The 17,400-nt window shown below is 48.7% G+C and overlaps 4 protein-coding genes across 4 annotated transcripts; 2 read left to right on the top strand and 2 right to left on the bottom strand.

Moving 5' to 3' along the window:
- Window positions 1-724: 724 nt before the first annotated feature.
- Window positions 725-1,732, bottom strand: FTJAE_5860 (uncharacterized protein; the record flags this gene model as incomplete). The annotated part of the gene is made up of 1 exon (XM_037352413.1): window positions 725-1,732. One exon carries the CDS (start codon window positions 1,730-1,732, stop codon window positions 725-727), a length of 1,008 nt encoding a protein of 335 aa, XP_037206915.1.
- Window positions 1,733-3,712: 1,980 nt separating this feature from the next.
- FTJAE_5859 (uncharacterized protein) lies at window positions 3,713-13,439 on the top strand (the record flags this gene model as incomplete). Its single annotated transcript, XM_037352411.1, has 17 exons — window positions 3,713-3,992; window positions 4,052-5,032; window positions 5,093-5,475; window positions 6,740-6,852; window positions 6,906-7,771; window positions 7,820-8,204; window positions 8,260-8,726; window positions 8,789-8,863; window positions 8,919-8,985; window positions 9,963-9,970; window positions 10,017-10,314; window positions 10,362-10,611; window positions 10,659-11,411; window positions 11,780-12,558; window positions 12,617-12,971; window positions 13,025-13,303; window positions 13,359-13,439. 17 exons carry the CDS (start codon window positions 3,713-3,715, stop codon window positions 13,437-13,439), a joined length of 6,420 nt encoding a protein of 2,139 aa, XP_037206914.1.
- Window positions 13,440-13,899: 460 nt separating this feature from the next.
- FTJAE_5858 (3-phytase B) lies at window positions 13,900-15,504 on the bottom strand (the record flags this gene model as incomplete). Its single annotated transcript, XM_037352410.1, has 4 exons — window positions 13,900-14,908; window positions 14,958-15,106; window positions 15,159-15,292; window positions 15,339-15,504. 4 exons carry the CDS (start codon window positions 15,502-15,504, stop codon window positions 13,900-13,902), a joined length of 1,458 nt encoding a protein of 485 aa, XP_037206913.1.
- An 817-nt stretch (window positions 15,505-16,321) lies between these two features.
- Window positions 16,322-17,400, top strand: FTJAE_5857 (endonuclease exonuclease phosphatase family; the record flags this gene model as incomplete). Its single annotated transcript, XM_037352409.1, has 4 exons — window positions 16,322-16,782; window positions 16,836-17,114; window positions 17,177-17,299; window positions 17,355-17,365. Coding segments are annotated over 4 exons (874 nt in total), but the record flags the coding sequence as incomplete, so codon positions are not given.

Genomic DNA, 17,400 nt, shown 5'->3' with positions numbered 1-17,400 from the left:
GAATAGCCGAGACATATCGACAGCTCTGGGCCAAACTAGACTCGATCTATTCCCGCCTCAATTCCATTTCCGTCTTCGGGCTCTCACAAGTTGGTGCCGAAACAGGTTAGAAGAGACTGCCATCCACCAACTCCCAATATTTGCAGTTCTCACTGCCTGTAGCCGACAGGGCGCCTCCAAGCTGTCGGAAGTGTCTCGGGTAGGTTGCCTCGCCTGACCTTGGTCTTCTCTCTCTGCTTGAGAAACTTCAGAAGTGATGTGCTGCGTCAGTGTTGCCTCTAGTGAATTCACAATGCGACAAAGTCTGTAGTATCAGATCGATGCTTACATTTGACCATAGCAATCACAGAGACAACTATCTAGACAGTGATAATCTGATTATTAACTTGCGATGAGGGTTCTTTGTTGCCATGACTCTGATACACACAGAGCAGCAGGTAGGGCGGACCATGATATCAATTGTCCCGTGTAGATGCCCCAGTATTACACTCACATCACCCCAAAGGCTCAACCTGATAAACGAAAGATAGCAGGCATTGGAATTGAAGATTTGCTACATTAAGTATGCTCGAGATCCTTCCTTGTGACCACTTCCGGAAAATCTGGCGCATTGGAATATGGCAAAGCTCAGCCAACTCGAACCTAGAGACAACCTGTTAACCCACTACCTCGTACGACTCAAGAACTAATGTCGAGTTCGATGACCCGATAAACAATATGCTCTCTACTCTTGCTCCAACCTGAGTCTCCTGGAATGCAGAAACTCATAGTCTGGCATAGCGTCTCTCACCCATCGCTCAAGCTTTTGCGCCCCTTCTTCACCAAACTCAGCCTTCCACTTGACTGCCTCCTGATCAATATCAACTTTCCCAGCGACTTTACTCTGGTCAATAGTGGTACTGGCGTTGATAGAGCTAAGCATCCTTTGCTCCATTTGGCTCAGCTTGTTCAGCTCTCCCTCCCCTGCCTTGTCCCACGAGTAGCGGACTTTACTCTCATCAAGACCAGTAAGCTGCGCATACTTGCCTACAAGCTGAGGACATGTCATGACATCGTCGGCGTCAATGACGATAGGCCAGATGCTATCATTGGCAAAGTGCTCGGAGTAAAAGTCATACAACGTTCGATGCCACCTCGTAGTGACCTCTGCTGCCATGGGTTCCTTTCTGGGGCGCTTGAAGCCCTCCCACTCCATCTTGCCAAAACATGTGCGGTACAGAGAGGGGATCATTAGAGCGGGATGGCGGATGAGGAAGGTTGGATTCCAAGTCTTGAGAAACTCATCTGGAAATAGAGTGAGATTGAGAGGTGATCGTGTTGGTTGAGTGATGTCCAACATGGGAAGCGGTGTCGCCTCTTTCTGGGATCCAGTTGAACCGTTGACATAACTGTCTTCGCAACGAGGATGGTTCAACATGATAGAGTGTTCCTTGACATAAATCGTCTGACCTTCCTTCTCAGCCGCAGCGATATAATCTTGGAATCTTTCAGAGCATTCCTGGATAACCTTGTTCACTGTCGCACTCTCTTCTTCCGTCCATGTGTCCATGGGCTTCTCAGCTACCAAGAAGTGCTTGGGCAAAGATGGAAGGAAGAAGTATCCTCCGTGGGTGGCAGGGCGTACGTTCTGCTCGCCGAGGTTGAGCATTTTGACCAACAGGTTGGAGGCCGTACGAGGAGACGTAAGAAGCCAGTATCGAGGGCGTTGAGGAGAGTTTGCGCCTTTAGCCATCTTGAGTGATGTTGCTTAATAAATTCTTGAACTGGCGAGCTAAGTTGAGCAGCTGAAGCTTAGAGAACAAGATGTATTTGGCACTGATATAATAATATGAGAACCTGGCCAGAGGATTCAAACCAGGTTGACTGGACCATTGATGAAGTACTTATAGCAAGTCGAACTGGAAGAGAACTGGCATTCGCCTGCTTTCTGATGTCACAGGTACATACAAGGGTGTTTTTCGGTTGTCGGTCGCTTGGCTCGTCGCTCCGGGCCGTCGCCATGCATACAAGGTGGTGCCAAGTGGGTTCAAACTTGAAACCGGCATTGGTTGATAACTCAAGACATTCATGCGAGATACTTCTACGGCAATTTCAAAATGTCCGATCCGGATGTGTAAGCGGAGGATTCGTTCCCTGTCAAGATCTTCATCGTAGTCTAGTTTAAAGAGAAGATACGCGAAACTCAGTCGTTTGTGTTCCGTAACACGAGCAACAGCAGGCCTCGTCTGGTCAAAGGTCTTATTCCTTATGCTGTCCTACACACCATATTGTCAGGGGCAAGGCAAAGTGAAAGACAAACTTTCTGTTCTCCAAATATCAGGCACAGCGCCATCATCTGCTGCGAATATTCGGAACTTTCAAGTGCGAACCTCCAGGCCGTTATGTAATGATCGGCAGTGTTATGCAGATACGGTTAAGGATGACTCCACTTCGCCAGCAACCCTCGAGTCAAGCAGACCGTATCGCGTAGCATTCCAAAGAGCGACTTCCGAAAAATCGTTCACGAGTCCAGGGAAGATTGCCGGCCGAGTGCCGCACCGCTCTTATCATATATGACCTCGCGCAATAACGGCCATTTCCAAAGGCCGAAGACTGAGAGAAGCCCGAGTTTGGTGACTTCATCATATCATGCGCAACCGAAAATCTCTCCTTGTCTCGATACATATCTTGTATAGCTTTGAGTGCTGTCGGTGCAAGTATATAATATCTCGGGAGGCTGAGTTTATTTTTTGCACCAATCGAACCGCAATTTAAACGAGAGAAGAGGAATCGTTATTATCTCTGACGTAGCCATGCCTGTTTGAGTTACAGGTAGAGTCTCGAGCATTGACAATAAGAATTTCCTCTCATTGTCACATCACCATCTCGAGACATGTTGAATGCTGAACACTTGAATCTTGAGTACAACACGTACTGCAAGAACTATTATGGTAATCGGACTCTTTAGTAGAAGATGCCGGGCACAACATGATGTTCTGTAGAGTCCTTGGAGACTTGATGTTTCAGTGGTCTCTGGGGCGTACTGAGGAACTCAAAGCGAAGGATGCTACATATATTATGTTGGTCTGAAGCCTTGGATCTCTCATCAAGGAGAGACGCTTCCATCAGAACTTGATATCTCATGCATAGTAACACCTCATCCATTGCTCTGTCTACTAGATTCTTCGACCTACGGTAGCTGACAGGTTCGATTTTGTCTTTATCCGCACTTGTATGGAAAGAGTATGGAAAGAGTGTCATACCTCTGAAGTTCACGTCGCGGCAAAGCGGTCTGTAGAGTATAGAAAAAAAATAAAGACCAATTCAATTTATAGAAATTGCCTGCAGTTTGTCATGAATATATTATTGAAAGCTGTATGGATGATTGCCGCCTATAAGGTGAAGCTTTAGACTGCGAGCACAATATTATTGGAAGCATAAACGCGCTTTTGGCCTTCTGATCCTTGCATGGATCGCTATTACTATGCAATTTGTGGAACTAGTACCCTAATCTTACATTGGCTAATTACCAAATACCGTACTCCGTAGTTAGGTTCGTTTCACAGCTGCATGGCATGCCAATTCCATGAACCCTAATCTCACGTCAGCTGTTGCTGCTCCGCCTCTTGCATGAATAGTTCTCGTTTCATTGTGCACCAATTTTGGAACCTTCATCTCTCTTTAAATATTCCTAGTACGAAAAATAAATTCTTTGAACAACATTCAAGTCACAATGGCTTCCCCAACTTATGACTACATTGTTGTTGGAGGTGGCCTTGCAGGCTGCGTTCTCTCTAGTCGCATTCGAGAGTACGATGGTGCAGCTAATATCCTTCTCATTGAAGCAGGAAAAGAAACACGTGGCCGCTCGGATGTGCATAATATGCAAGTTTTGAACCTAGGCGGCGAACTGGACTGGCAGTATCAGTCAGAGCCCGTTGAAGCACTTATGGGACGACGGATCACCCTCAACGCCGGAAAGGGTCTGGGCGGCAGCTCAGCTATTAACTCAGGTGAGTGAATGATTTTTGAACAGTAGGTGAAGTCGTTGAGTAACGGTTATGGTGTGCAGGTGGCTGGACTCGTGGTGCTGCAGCAGACTACGACGAGTGGGCAGCCCTCGTTGGTGATGACCGCTACAGCTACAAGGGCCAACTACCATGGTTCAGGAAGTCCGAGCTCTGGTTCGATGATAAGAACCCGGAACAGCACGGCAGAGATGGGCCCATCCGTGTAACTTGCGCCGAGGCATCCAATCGCGTGTTCCCTCTCGCTGAGAAAGCCGCGGCTGGATGGGAAGAGCTTGGCGTTTCAACACTGCCAGACGGCGACCAGAACAGTGGGAATAACCTCGGGCGCGCTTACATCTGTGAGGCGAGATCTGATGGTAAACGCGAGTGGTCTGCCAATCAGTATTCATTGGATGGAGTCCAAGTTCGTGTCGAGACTTTTGTGAACCGTATCGTCATTCAGAAAATCGATGGGAATCTCAAAGCAACTGGTGTTGAGCTGGCCGATGGTAGCGTTGTCAATGGCCAGAACATCATAATCTCCGCTGGTGCATTCCGCTCTCCTCAGATCCTTCAGCTCTCTGGTATCGGCCCGAAACCCCATCTTCAAGAGTTTGGCATTGAGCCACTCGTCGATCTTCCCGAGGTTGGCAAGAACCTATCCGACCATGTGATATTCTTCCAGCACTGGCGGCTACGTGATCCTTCTGCTGGGCATACTATTGGGTCTGCCAATCCTCTGTTTCAACAACCTCAATACTCGCAAGGTGTGCCCTTTGACTGGATCGTCAATACCAGAATTCCAAAAGAGGGCCTCGCTAAAGCTATTGAGAGAGACGAAGGAACAGAACCGCGTGAATCGGAGCATGTTCTTCTTGCGAAAGACAGAACATTTGTCGAGAACATTATCATGTTTGCTAAGCTTCCGTTTCCCGGTGTCACCAAGGATGCAGAGCATATTACTAGCGCGTTGGTAAGCTTTCTGCCAACCTCGAGAGGCTCTGTGTCATTGAAGTCTGGGAAGCCTGGCGAACATCCAAAGGGTGAGTAATCTTTTTCGGTCTTGTGATATTTTGCATGTTCGTGTTACTAAATGCAGGCAGTGAATCTCAACTATCTCTCCACCGAGGTTGACAAGCATGTCTTCCGAGAAGGATTGCGCCAGTTGACGAGATTCATGCTGAAGCCCAAATTCAGTGATCAGATTATTGGAGAATCTATCCCCGAAGGACTTAACGTGGAAGCTCTTGCACTGGATGATAGTGATGATAAGTTGGATCAGAGGATAGCTATGACTGGCGGCACCTCGTGGCATCCTTCTGGCACTTGCTCCATGGGGAAAGTGGTTGACACAGAGTTTCACGTTGCAGGCGTTGAAGGACTTCGGGTTGTTGACGCATCAGTCTTTCCTGTCCCACTGAGCGCACATCTTCAAGCCCCCCTCTATGCTCTTTCGGAGCAGGCAGCAGCTATCATCACTGGGAAGGTATAGCCAACCGTAAAATTGGCTGGCAGTATAGAAGCGACTGACAGAGGATGGATTACACATGAAGCTTGGAACATGATCTGAGAATTGTGAGGCCAAAGTTGGGCATATGATATTTCCTGGGCATGGCATATTTACGTGACTCCGTAACTGCACTTGGTGTAATCATAATTTTCTGCTATTACCGGCTAAGTGAATTCCCATCTCGTCATTGCTTTGATATTGATGGGAAGCCTGTGCCTCTGCAGAATCTGTAATAATTGAGCTTCGTAGAAAGGGCCATGGAATCCTCACCTGCGCACCATCTCCAAGGTGGCCCATACCCCTATTTTGAGTGGTGAAAGATTGCAGGATGCATTGAAGAGTTGCTGGTCATGTATTCCTTACCTGTCTTGTTTCCGACCAGCGTGATGTCCCGCATGGACAGCCCCCCATGTTAGAGACGTCATTGCTGTGCCGCGGATAAGATATGGGGCGATCTGAATCCATGTACATTTGCCTTTCTATTTTGTCCTCGAACCTTTCTTCTGACCTCATTGAGCCTTGGTTGGGCTGGCCAACTACTCAAGTCTTTGACGTTGTGTCGGATCTTTATAAACCGAAGAATAGAGCAGAGGTGTACCGTGGGGGAAGAGGGAAGGGGAATTGAGGGCAGGCTCTTTTGTGAAGATATAGGAGACATTTGCATCGAATTTGCGATATCTTTGGTAAGAACTAGGGAGAATTTATGCAATCTTTAAAAAAATTCTTTTGTTAACTTTGCATGTATTAATCTGTTTACGTGGGAAAGATCGTCGTGCCACCCACCAAACGGGCTGGAGGTGCTCGGGGTAATGATGCCCGATAAGTAGAATCGGTCCCTTCTACCCCGGACTTTGGGGGCGTTGTTATGGTATAGTTTCCTGCTGTCCATGAACCCCCGCTGTTTAAATGAGAGATTCCGCCGTTGGTAACACAACTCCTGCTGTTGGCGAGACGACACCTGCTGTCATGTAGGTAGTAAGAGCAAACTTATTCCAAGGAGATGGGATCAAAGTGAGATCTTACACGTAATATTCCTTCTCCATAAGACGAAACCGCCATTATGTCAGCCTCAAGGTTATTATGTTGGCTCTTGATGCCGATTTTCACGTTGGCGGTTATTGACAGGTAACGTCATCTCTGGGGAATGCTTGCATCCCACTGACTTCAAAGAAAACGAGTCGTGACGGGGAACAATATCGTCCGCAAAGGGCTGATCACCAATGAAACGACGCCTCTGCAGGTTGGAAACGGTAACTTTGCGTTCAGTGTTGATACGACAGGAATGCAAACATACCTCCCTTTCAACACAATGTCACGCTGGGCATGGCATAATGACACTGAACCAGCTGGAGAGTAAGTTGAAACCACCTAGAACGCGAATTGCTTCGGCAGCTAATTACCAGTAGCCCAATAGACGCATATACCGGCATACAGAGACAGACCCATGGTGGAAACGTTTCCTATGATCTACCCGACCCAAATCTTCCTGATGTTTCTCAATGGCTCATTGGAAATCCAAACCGTGTCAATCTTGGACGCATTGGATTGCGGTTCAAGAACGATACACTGTCATCAAGCAACATATTTGATACCCATCAGGAGCTAGACCTCTGGCATGGAGCCATCACATCAACTTTCACGATCGATGGCGTTGAGGTCAAGGTTGTCACGCAAGGCGACTTTGATTCAGACGCAGTTGTTTTCACCATTGACTCACAATTGATCGAGTCAGGAAAGCTCAAGGTCGAGCTCGACTTTCCATACCCTCCAATCCATACAGCAAAGTACAAGAACGAAGTTTTTGTTGGTGCCTATGACTTCCCAACCAATCATTCTACAAAGCTTTCAGTCAACCTCAAAGGTAATACAGCACACATCTATCATGACATGGGCAACAAGTACTACGTGAACCTTCGTTGGCCCAAAAAAGCTTCACTGGGACTGAAACGCCTCGGCCTGCAGGGCTCTACCAAGCCCACAGCTCATCGATATGTCCTATCATCGAGACACGGAACGACCATTTCTTTCGTGGCGCACTTCTCTCCAGACAAGAGAGTACCCGACCTGCCATCTACTATTGATAAACGTAGCAGAGCTGGATGGCAAGACTACTGGAATTCAGGTGGTTTTGTCGATTTGACAGAGTCCACGAACCCCAACGCTACTGAGCTTCAACGTCGAATCATCACCTCCCAGTACCATGTCAGAGTTAACAGTGCTGCCGATGGTGAGCCTCCTCAGGAGAGCGGCTTGATGAACAACGGTTGGTATGGTAAGTGCAGATTGACTTATTTACATGGTAACTTACTGACCAAAGTAGGTAAGTTTCACATGGAGATGGTTGTATGGCACAGCGCTCACTGGATCTCATGGGGCCGAGATCGATACTTTCACAACATCTTCCCTGCGATATATGAGAAGCTTCTACCTACATCACTCATCAGAGCGAAGAAGATGGGATGGGAGGGAGCGCGTTGGCCAAAGATGACCGAAGCCATCACCGGTCGAAGTTCGCCTGGCGGGATCAACGCATATCTGATGTGGCAGCAGCCGCACCCAATGTATATGGCCATGCTTGCTTTCAAGAGTAAGTCGACGAAGAAGACGTTGAAGCGCTGGGACCCGATCGTGGAGGCGACCGCGGATTACATGGCATCCTACGCATGGTTCAACCAGTCGTCTGGCAGATATGATCTAGGTCCACCGTAAGTGATCAGCTACCTGAGCAAGAGCACGAACGCCGTTCTGATAACATGGTAGTGCAATTGGTGTCACTGAAAACACGCCCCCGGAGAACACCCTCGATCTTGCTTACGAAGTTGCATACTGGAGATACGGCCTTGACGTCGCCTGCGAGTGGAAGCAGAAACTCGGCTTACCTGTACCTGAGCACTGGGTGACTGTTGCAAAGAACATGGCGAAGCCTCCTCAGATTGGCGGACTATATGCGGTGTACGAGGGTCTCAACTCGAGCTGGTGGGATGACCCAGCACTCAACCGAGACCCGAGAAGTTTGATCATGCTGCAAGGTATTCTACCTGACACACCTGCAGTGGACAAGGAGGTCGCTCGACGAACGGCGAATAAGGTCTGGGACGTATGGACTGACCAAAACATCCGGGGATGGGGACGTCCTGTACTGGCAATCAACTCGGCTCGCATTGGGAATCCTGAGCGCGCGATATATCACTTGACAGCATACGATTACTGGAAGTTTGATGACGCAGGTAAGTGAGGTCGCATGTTTCATCGAAATGGGGTAGGACGAGACTGAGTCATCTCACTGTAGGATTTGCCATTCGTGGTGGTGACGGAAACACACCACCCCCATTTATGCCTGGCAATGCTGGGTTCCTCTTAGCCGGTAGGTTTGCATGGTTCTTGAGGAAAAGATTGGCGCTCACTGAGAATGTCCACAGTGGCGTACATGGCTAAAGGATGGGACGGATCGAAGCGCGATGCGCCTGGGTTTCCTGAAGATGACGGGTGGGTAGTTAGGCATGAGGGGCTTCGCAAGGCGCTGTGAGATATGGTATGGCTCTGTTTGGATCATCTTCGATCGAGCCCTCAAGTTCTACCAGTAGAGAGAGACATGCTTGTGCTCCTCTGGTGTTCTCTCCCTAGCGTACCTCGACTCTATGCTTTTCCAGGCGAGGCTTCACCTGGTTCGAGCTGACAGGTGACACATGCCTGACTCTAATGACATTGCATTTGGTGGTGCCTCAGAAATTACCATTCAGAATCGTTGCTAACATCATTAAAAGGGTTTGAGCATCGCCCTAAGTGAACGATCCGCGACGAAGGAATTGTTGCGGGCGGCAATAAGAAAGCTTCTATCAACCCCGCTTCCTTCGTGGCATTTGTAGAGCAAGCTTCCATCGTAGGATCACCCTAACAGCGCCAGCGCCATATTAAAAGACGCCCGTTCAGTGCAAAAACCCTGCAAATCATTCCCTTTTTTTCTTTGCCGGCACATCTTTACCCGCAAAAGAGGGGTGTAAGCTGAGTCAGATGCATCGCAGTCTCAAGCATGATAGGGCCCAGCTTATCTTTTACGAGCCCGTGGTTGGTTTGGGGCTCGGACTGAGGTCCTCGGACTCGGAGAGTGGCTCAAGCTATGAGCTCTGGTCTCTTTTGAGTAAGTTGTAATGTGCAGATAAATTTCCGAGACATCCATCTACGGACTGCAGTGAGTTCCTACAGTCCGGCACAGGTACTGCTGCTTGATAGACAATGTTTCGTATATCTGATATTAGTTCATCGATTGACAGGACGAAGCTGTTCCAATACGTGGCCATCTTCTTCGTTTCTTTCAAGTTAATTACATATCTACAGCGACTCTTCTTCCACCCGCTATCCAAATTCCCGGGTCCAAGGATCTGCGCGGTGTCACGACTGTATGAATTCTACTGGGACTCGTACCAACATGGCCGCTTGTGGGCAAAGCTACCTGATCTTCACAGGCGCTATGGTATGACATTGTTTCATTCGCTAGACATTCTCTGACAAGCATCCAGGGCCCATTATTCGAATTGGACCAAATGAAGTTCATATCGAAGACTCCGAGTACTTCGATACAATCTTCGGATTTCGCCCGTTGAATAAAGAGGCCATGACAGCGAAAGAGTTTGGGATCAACCATGCTCTATTCGGGGTTGAGGATTACAAGACCTACGTCAAGAAGCGTGCTGCATTTGGGAATGCGTTTTCTCGAACAAAGCTTTCCAAGATACAGGACCAAATTAACGAAGAGATCCAAAAAGGATGCATTTGGGTTGAGGATAATAGCAAGGATGGAGGTCCTGTTGATCTGGCGTACGTTTATCCTGACCTGCGCAATATGATCGCTAACGTCGCCCAAGCTTCTTGTTTCGGGCTGTTCCAGCAGAAATCATAACCAAGTATCTTTTCGGCCAAGAATATGGGTTTCTGCAGCATGTGCAGACCACCAAGAACCTTTACGATAAAAGGATGGACAGATTGTTCGGGTTCTCACATCTGGGTCGATTTATACCCAAAGAGATCCCTCTTTTCCTGTCTCTCTTCCGTCAGTTGATCTTGAGGGCTCTGGGGTTCAACGACCCAGGTTCTGCATTTCTTGATTATTTCTTGGTACGTATCGTGAAACTCTAAAGGATCACAGACTGACGTTATGATAGCTCGCTCAGAAGTTGGTGCAAAAGGTCGTGGCTCAACACAACCACTCGAATGAAAATTCTGAGAGCATCCCGCAACATACCGTGTTTGATGACTTTCTAGATAGCTCATTACCTCAAGAGGAAAAGGAAAAGGGCCCTCTCACTCAGCAAGCAGTGGCTATCTGGAGTGGGGGATGGGACACGGTTGGATTTGTGCTGACCATGGCGGCATACCAATTACTCCAGAATCCAGAAGTTGAGCAGCGCCTCTACCAGGAACTCAAGGAGTCCTGGAAAGACCCTACTGAGTCCCCTGAGATCACAACTCTGGAAGGCCTACCATACCTTACTGCTGTGGTCAAGGAAACGTTTCGTCTCTCGCCCGGTGCGCTCTGCCGGCTGAGTCGCGTCAACCCTAGCGGCATCGAACGATACGGCGACTGGGAAATACCCCCGGGCACAATCATCAGCATGTCTATTCCGGATGTTCTCTCAGATACGGCAATCTGGGGTTCTGATGCTTCTATTTTCAAGCCTGAAAGATGGCTGAGTGGAGGTGCGGACCTCGACAGATACCTAGTGACTTTCAGCAAAGGAACACGAGTTTGTCCAGGAATTGAGTTGGCATGGATCGAGACCCGGCTTGTCATTGCGAGCCTTTTCCGAAGGTATGAGATGAGCATCACACCAGAGGCCGGCATATCTGATGATGATATCATGCCGTATTACGAAGGGTTCACGCCTGCAGTCAAGAATTGGATATCTCGACTGCCGGTCAGGGTGAAGCCTAGATATTAGATTCTATGCCGAGAGTTGCCGAAAATGGTGTGTGGCTGTTGTACGGCATCATAGCTCTTACCAAGCATCCCAATCCTTGGAACACAATGTGCCTAGCCTTTGCCGATCTATTTCTCGTTTGTTTTCGTATTGTCAGCACTAAATCCGACTTGTTGCTTGTTGAAGGCTGTTGCAGTGGCATGCATGAGACGCTAGAGATTAACCTTGTCTGATAAGTCTGTCCTTTAGCCCAAAATGAATCAGGGACCCCACTACAGGTCTCATTCTCGGCCATTCGAAGACGTCTCGGTGCCGCATACCCGTCTTTCAGGGCTGATAGCGGCCTCCACTAATAAGCACTTGAGGCTGCAGTGAAAACCGACTTCGTTCCCCTCAAAGATCAGATTGTCAGCTTCAAAATTCACTTCATCCTCATCATGCCAAACAGCGGACGCGGTCGAGGTGGATTATTCCAGCGCGGTGGTCAAGGTGGTCGAGGCGGGGGCTTAATAGGGTCCGCTGTCCGTGGCGTAGCAGGCGGTATTGGGCTCGTGTCGGAGAGCGTTAGCTCTTACAAAGAGAAGAGAGCAGCGGAGAAAACCCCCGCATCCTCAGAGTCAAGCCAACAGCCTCAATCAAGCGGCATTGTTGTCGGAAACGAGCCGGCGCCAAACTGTGAGCCTCAGTCAAGCCAGCCCGAGGACTCGACTGAAAGACAATGGGAGCTCGACGAAACACAATCTGAGCTACTCTCGAGTCCCCAAGACGGTGCCGACACCGCTCAACAGACTCAAGTTGACAAGGATCTTGTGGCCAGCTTTTTGAGGGTGCATGGCGCTTCATCTAGCCGAACCAATGCTCAATTGGAGTTGCCAGTCATTCTCGCGCAGCGGAGACCAAAAGACCGAACCCGTGGCTTCGTTCGGGGATTTGCTCCGATGCTCGAGACTGTCGGCATTGACCAGGCGGCATGGCTAGACTTTCTAGATAAATTCGACCAGTCTACTCGAGCCTCGCCTTGGATCGAGGTAATCAATTTTGCAGAATTGGGCGGTTTCTTTGTACCGATTGCGCCAAGCATCGCCATTAGTGCAGCCGTGTACAAAACAATTGAGGTTGCGAAAGATGTCCAAGGCAGACAAAGGTAAAATTCTCTATCAAAGCGCCGCCCCATCTCAAGCAGAAGCTCACCAAGAACGCAGGTCAAACAAGTTCATTTCTCAGATGAATGAGAAATACTTCTATCCAAAGGGCTTATGCTGTTTGATCATGACCTGGCGACCCGATTCTGGGAAGTCTCACGAGGTTGTTGACCTGACATCAACAGTCGCTTCTTCCATTGGATCGTATGACTCTTCATTCACCAACAAGTTTAAAACCTCCAGCGGAAAGACCTATGGTGATTTTGCTCTCCCCGAAGCTGCTCCTCTCATCTTTCCGACCCTCGATGTCCTTGCTGAGGCTGATAATGAGGAATCGAAGGGTTTGAAGCAGAGCCTGGGCGAGAAGAGAACATACATCCAGGAGTACTATGACAAGAGGGCTCAGGCTCAGTTCGTAAGTCATTGAAGTTAATAGCTGATAAGAGTTTTCACTAAACCCGACTACAGGCGCTCAATAGCCCGGATAACCTCTTGGCCAACCAGCAAGAAGCTCCAAAGTTCTCTTCACGATATGCTGATCCCAGTCATCCTTCTAACAATGGCTCCTTAATCTCCCTACTCACTGGCGGATATGTCGACCCAACGAAGCTGCGCCGGGGCTTTAGGGGCCAAGCACCAGAGGGCCAGAACCAAGGACAAGCCAGTGGAGCACGAAGTGATAGACAGCCCGGTCTGCCAGTGCCTTACAAGCCGGTCAAGGCGGCAAGGAAATTTCTTTTTAAAAAGGTAACTATATCTTGCGCCTCCCAAAGACTCCAAAAGTGGTAGTTAACTTGTATAGGACATTTTGTATTTAATGGTCGTCAACATGCCCAGTGAGGATGAGCTCCGGGAGGCCCAGGCTGCATTGGACCGCAGATAAAGGATTTCTGTATTCAAGAGCGACAAGCTTTTGCCAAATACAGGCTAAGTCCATAGCAATCTGGCAAATTTTCTGGACTGAGCGACTCGCGGCTCCTGGGCAATCTGCGCAGCTCGAGCGATGCTACAAGCACGCATATTGGCCTCTCCTCAACTTATACCTCAGCCTAGGGCTTGCAATAAGACTTATTGGTCATCGTGAAAGCTTCTAGGTAAAAGCTTATATCGGGGGGGGGGGATATCGTGTTGTCATTCATCAACTGTGTTTGCAGCTTAAAGCTTAACCTTATAGGCCATCCTCATCCATTTTACCTCAGATACAGATCGAGCTGTCACAAACAATAGTGGTTCCAGGACCAAGTGAAAGTTCAATTAAAATATTATTAAAAGCTCCGCCTCCCAACTGTGATTGCTTCACGATCCTATCTATAAGCTCAACCCTCCTACGTATCATGCACAATTTAGGGCTTAACAGCTTGCAAGTGCGACTGCGCCAAGTTCGTGAAGAAACTGGCACCGAGAACCTTGCTTGGAGTGGCAGGGTCAGTTGCATTGCAAAGCTTGACAAAGTTGCCGTTCTTCCTGAGTCTGTCCTTGGTAAACTTGGAGTACTTGGACAGAGAGCATGACTTTCCAGGCCCATCCTGGCAAGATGGCACAGGGTAAACGACATCGTTGATCAGGATTCGAACAAACTTCTTGGAGCCGTAAGCCTTGTTGGAACCGCAGCTGAGACGCTCAAATGCGATGGTACCTCTCATGGGAGAGATGTTGGAACTGCGCCAGATACGGTCCTTGGGAATATGATCCAGAGGAAGAGGAGCTTGCTTGTCAAAGACTCCAGTTGCAACAGCCAACTCGTTCAGCTGGCCGTCATTCAAGAAGCTCATAAGGATCTTGGGGAGCTTGAAAGGCTGTCCATCAAAGTTCTTACCCGTGGTATCAGGGCCAGCCACGAAACGCTCGATCAGTGACTCAAGGAAAGGCACCATCATTTTTGAAGCAACCTTGGTGGCAGGTCCAACACCGTAGTAGTATCTGAGATCTTGCTGATACTCATATGCTTCCAGCTCCTTCTGAGTGAAGGTGTCGCAGAATGGCGACAGCTTACCCGTGATTTGCGACTCAAAACCACAGACGTATGGGAAGTCATTCCATGTCGAGTCGTCAAGCTGAAGGTCGCCCTTGATGTATTTGGACAGGCGCTTCTTGAAACCTGGAAGCCATCGCTGACGCCATTCGTCCTGCTGCTTGCTGCTGTCATCCACGAAGGTAGGGCACATATCAGATGGAGCAAGTGTGTCGCCCAGGTGAGAAGGGACGCCTTTGCCGGTCACGGAAACGACTGTTCCTAGGGAAGAGTTGGTTCCAAGAAACCCGTGAAGGAAGAGCTTTGCGGTCTGGAGAACTCTTGTGTAGTTGTTGGCCCACACAATGAAGTTCTCGCCCTCCTGGTACAGCTCAGGGTATCTTTTTGAGTCAGTCAAGTTCTCAAAAGCTGACAAGGCAGAGCTCTTACCTGGTTCTGATGGTGTAACCCATGTCAAAGAGCTCCTTGTATCCAGTCTTGCTTAGCTGAGCGATCTGGATCTCAGGGTTGGTAAGAGGGCTCTCCCAAGTGTGAATAAAAGAGAGTGGTCCCGTTGCGGTGTACTTGGACTCTCGGAACTAAATTGTTTGTCAGATGTTTCCTTGATCAAAACTGCTGATCATGTCTTACACGGCGAGCCATCTCGAGCCATCCATTGTGAGCACCCTGGTCAGGATAGCGGGATCCGTGGCGTGACACGTAGGCAGCTTGGTCGACCTGGCATCCCTCAGGGACCGCTGAGGATATTTTGGTCAAGTCCTCGCCTGGATCCGTTAGACGAAAGACCATCTCCAGTCTGATGACACTTACCAATGTGCCATGGGCCGTTGGCTCCAACATGGGCCAGAGGGTTCTTTGCCGAAGCGCCATCGGGCAATAGAACAGCTTGGATGGGATCAAGCGAAGTGCCGACTCCTGCGCTGCGTGCGGAGCATGTTGAGCCTAGCAGGGCGACAGCAACAAGTGGGCCTCTCATATTGCTTCTATTGATGGATCAAAGTCTTTAAGAACGAGCGCACAGATAGACAATCAAAGAGGAAAGCTGAACGTTCATCAATGGCGAGAAATATATAGAACTACGACAGCCCTTGCTCGACCCGGAAATTGAACTCCAATTCTGTATAGACTAAATGTCATCCAGACTCTCTATTTCCGCCCTTCCGCTCGACGTCAATTGAGATCTATCAACTGCGCCGCGATAGCGAACGGGCCTAGCAGGGGATAGCACGGCACGTGTTCTCTGGGGAATAACTTATTCGGTCGCATAATGCTAAGAAGCTTGGTATCCATCGACGCATTGGTGGAAAAGTCAAACCCTCGGTAAAGACGGACCAATTGCCAGATTTGGAAATGCTTCAAAAGTTGTAGTAGGCCAGTAAAACAAAGGAATCAATCTACGTGCCTCATTGACGTAGTACGTAAATGTGATGGGTTCTATATGCCGCGGTTTATGAAGTTGGAAAGAAGAAGCTGCTTTTCGGACAAGAATCGCTTTTGTAGTTGGATGCCGCGATATCACTTCACGAGGTCCGGCTTTGGACCCTTGACAGGAAGGTATTATGCTGATCACGATGCAACATGACAGATCGGCTCATGAAGCTTGGACTCGCTGTTCTCTGTGATAAGGTTAGGGTTTTAAATAGAGGCTTCAGCCCCCAGGGCACAAAGGTAAAGGACAGGCTGTTCTCCTCTTCATGTCCCTCTCCCCATAAATAGACGGCGAACACAAAAAAAAATCATCATAGCTTCAGTCTTGATCACCTACAAGCCAAGAGAACATGTCAATCCGCACCATGTCCAGCCGGCTCCTTGCCGCCGCCCTCGCTCTTGGTGGTCTCTCAGTGGCACAGACTACTGGAAGCTTCAACTTCCTTACCTACAACGTTGCTGGACTTCCTGCTATTATCAACAACAACGATGTTCCTGGTGACAAGGGAACCAACGCCAACCTCATTGGTACCGTTCTTGCCACTCAGGAGTATGATATTGTTCATATGCAGGAGGACTTCAACTACCATGCCTACATCTATGCGACTGACAACCATCCTTACCGTACTCCTACCTCTGGAGGCGTTCCGTTTGGCGATGGCCTCAATACTGTCGCCAACTATGACTGGACCGGTCTTGTCCGCAAGAAGTGGAACAAGTGCTACCTGAACTCTGGCGATTGTTTGACTCCCAAGGGTTTCAGCTTCATGCGCATGAAGATTCAGGGTATTGAGGTTGATCTTTACAACCTTCATGCTGATGCTGGGTACGTAAGGCGATTGATGTATATTGGACGGAAACTGACCATCTCCCACTTAGCTCGGACCAAGGTGATGTCGATGCTCGTTCAGCAGGTATCGATCAAATCCTGGCCTACATCAACGCCAACTCACAGGGAAGGGCCGTCATCGTGGCTGGTGATACCAATGACAGATGGACAAATGCAGGTCGAAGCATCAACAAACTGATCGATGCCGGCTTCAGCGACTCTTGGGTCCAGCTCATTCAGGGGGGAAAGTTTCCCACCGCTGGGGCCACTGCAAACCCGTGCAAGGTGCCTGCCGCTGATAACACATGTGAGATTGTTGACAAGGTTTTGTAAGTCACCATCCTCAGTTTCGGTTCAATGCCGTGCTTGTAATATACTAATGAGATTATAGCTATCGCTCAGGTAGCTCTGTAAAGCTTACTGCAAAGAGTTTTAACTATATTCCTGAGGTCTTTGTTCAGCCTGATGGGAACATTCTGTCAGACCATAATCCTGTGCTGGTTGAGTTTTCTTGGTCTGCTTAGTTTTATAGTAAATAAGACCTGGTTTTAAGACTTTAATATTAACAGCTTACTGCTAGGTAAGGTAAATGCCTCTGCCTAGCTTAACTTAGTA

Source organism: Fusarium tjaetaba, assembly GCF_013396195.1.
Source record: "Fusarium tjaetaba strain NRRL 66243 chromosome Unknown NRRL66243_c0000113, whole genome shotgun sequence".
NCBI classification, from domain to species: Eukaryota; Fungi; Ascomycota; class Sordariomycetes; order Hypocreales; family Nectriaceae; genus Fusarium; species Fusarium tjaetaba.
The sequence above is the reverse complement of the archived record's forward strand: the minus strand, read 5'-3'. Positions and strand labels throughout refer to the sequence as shown.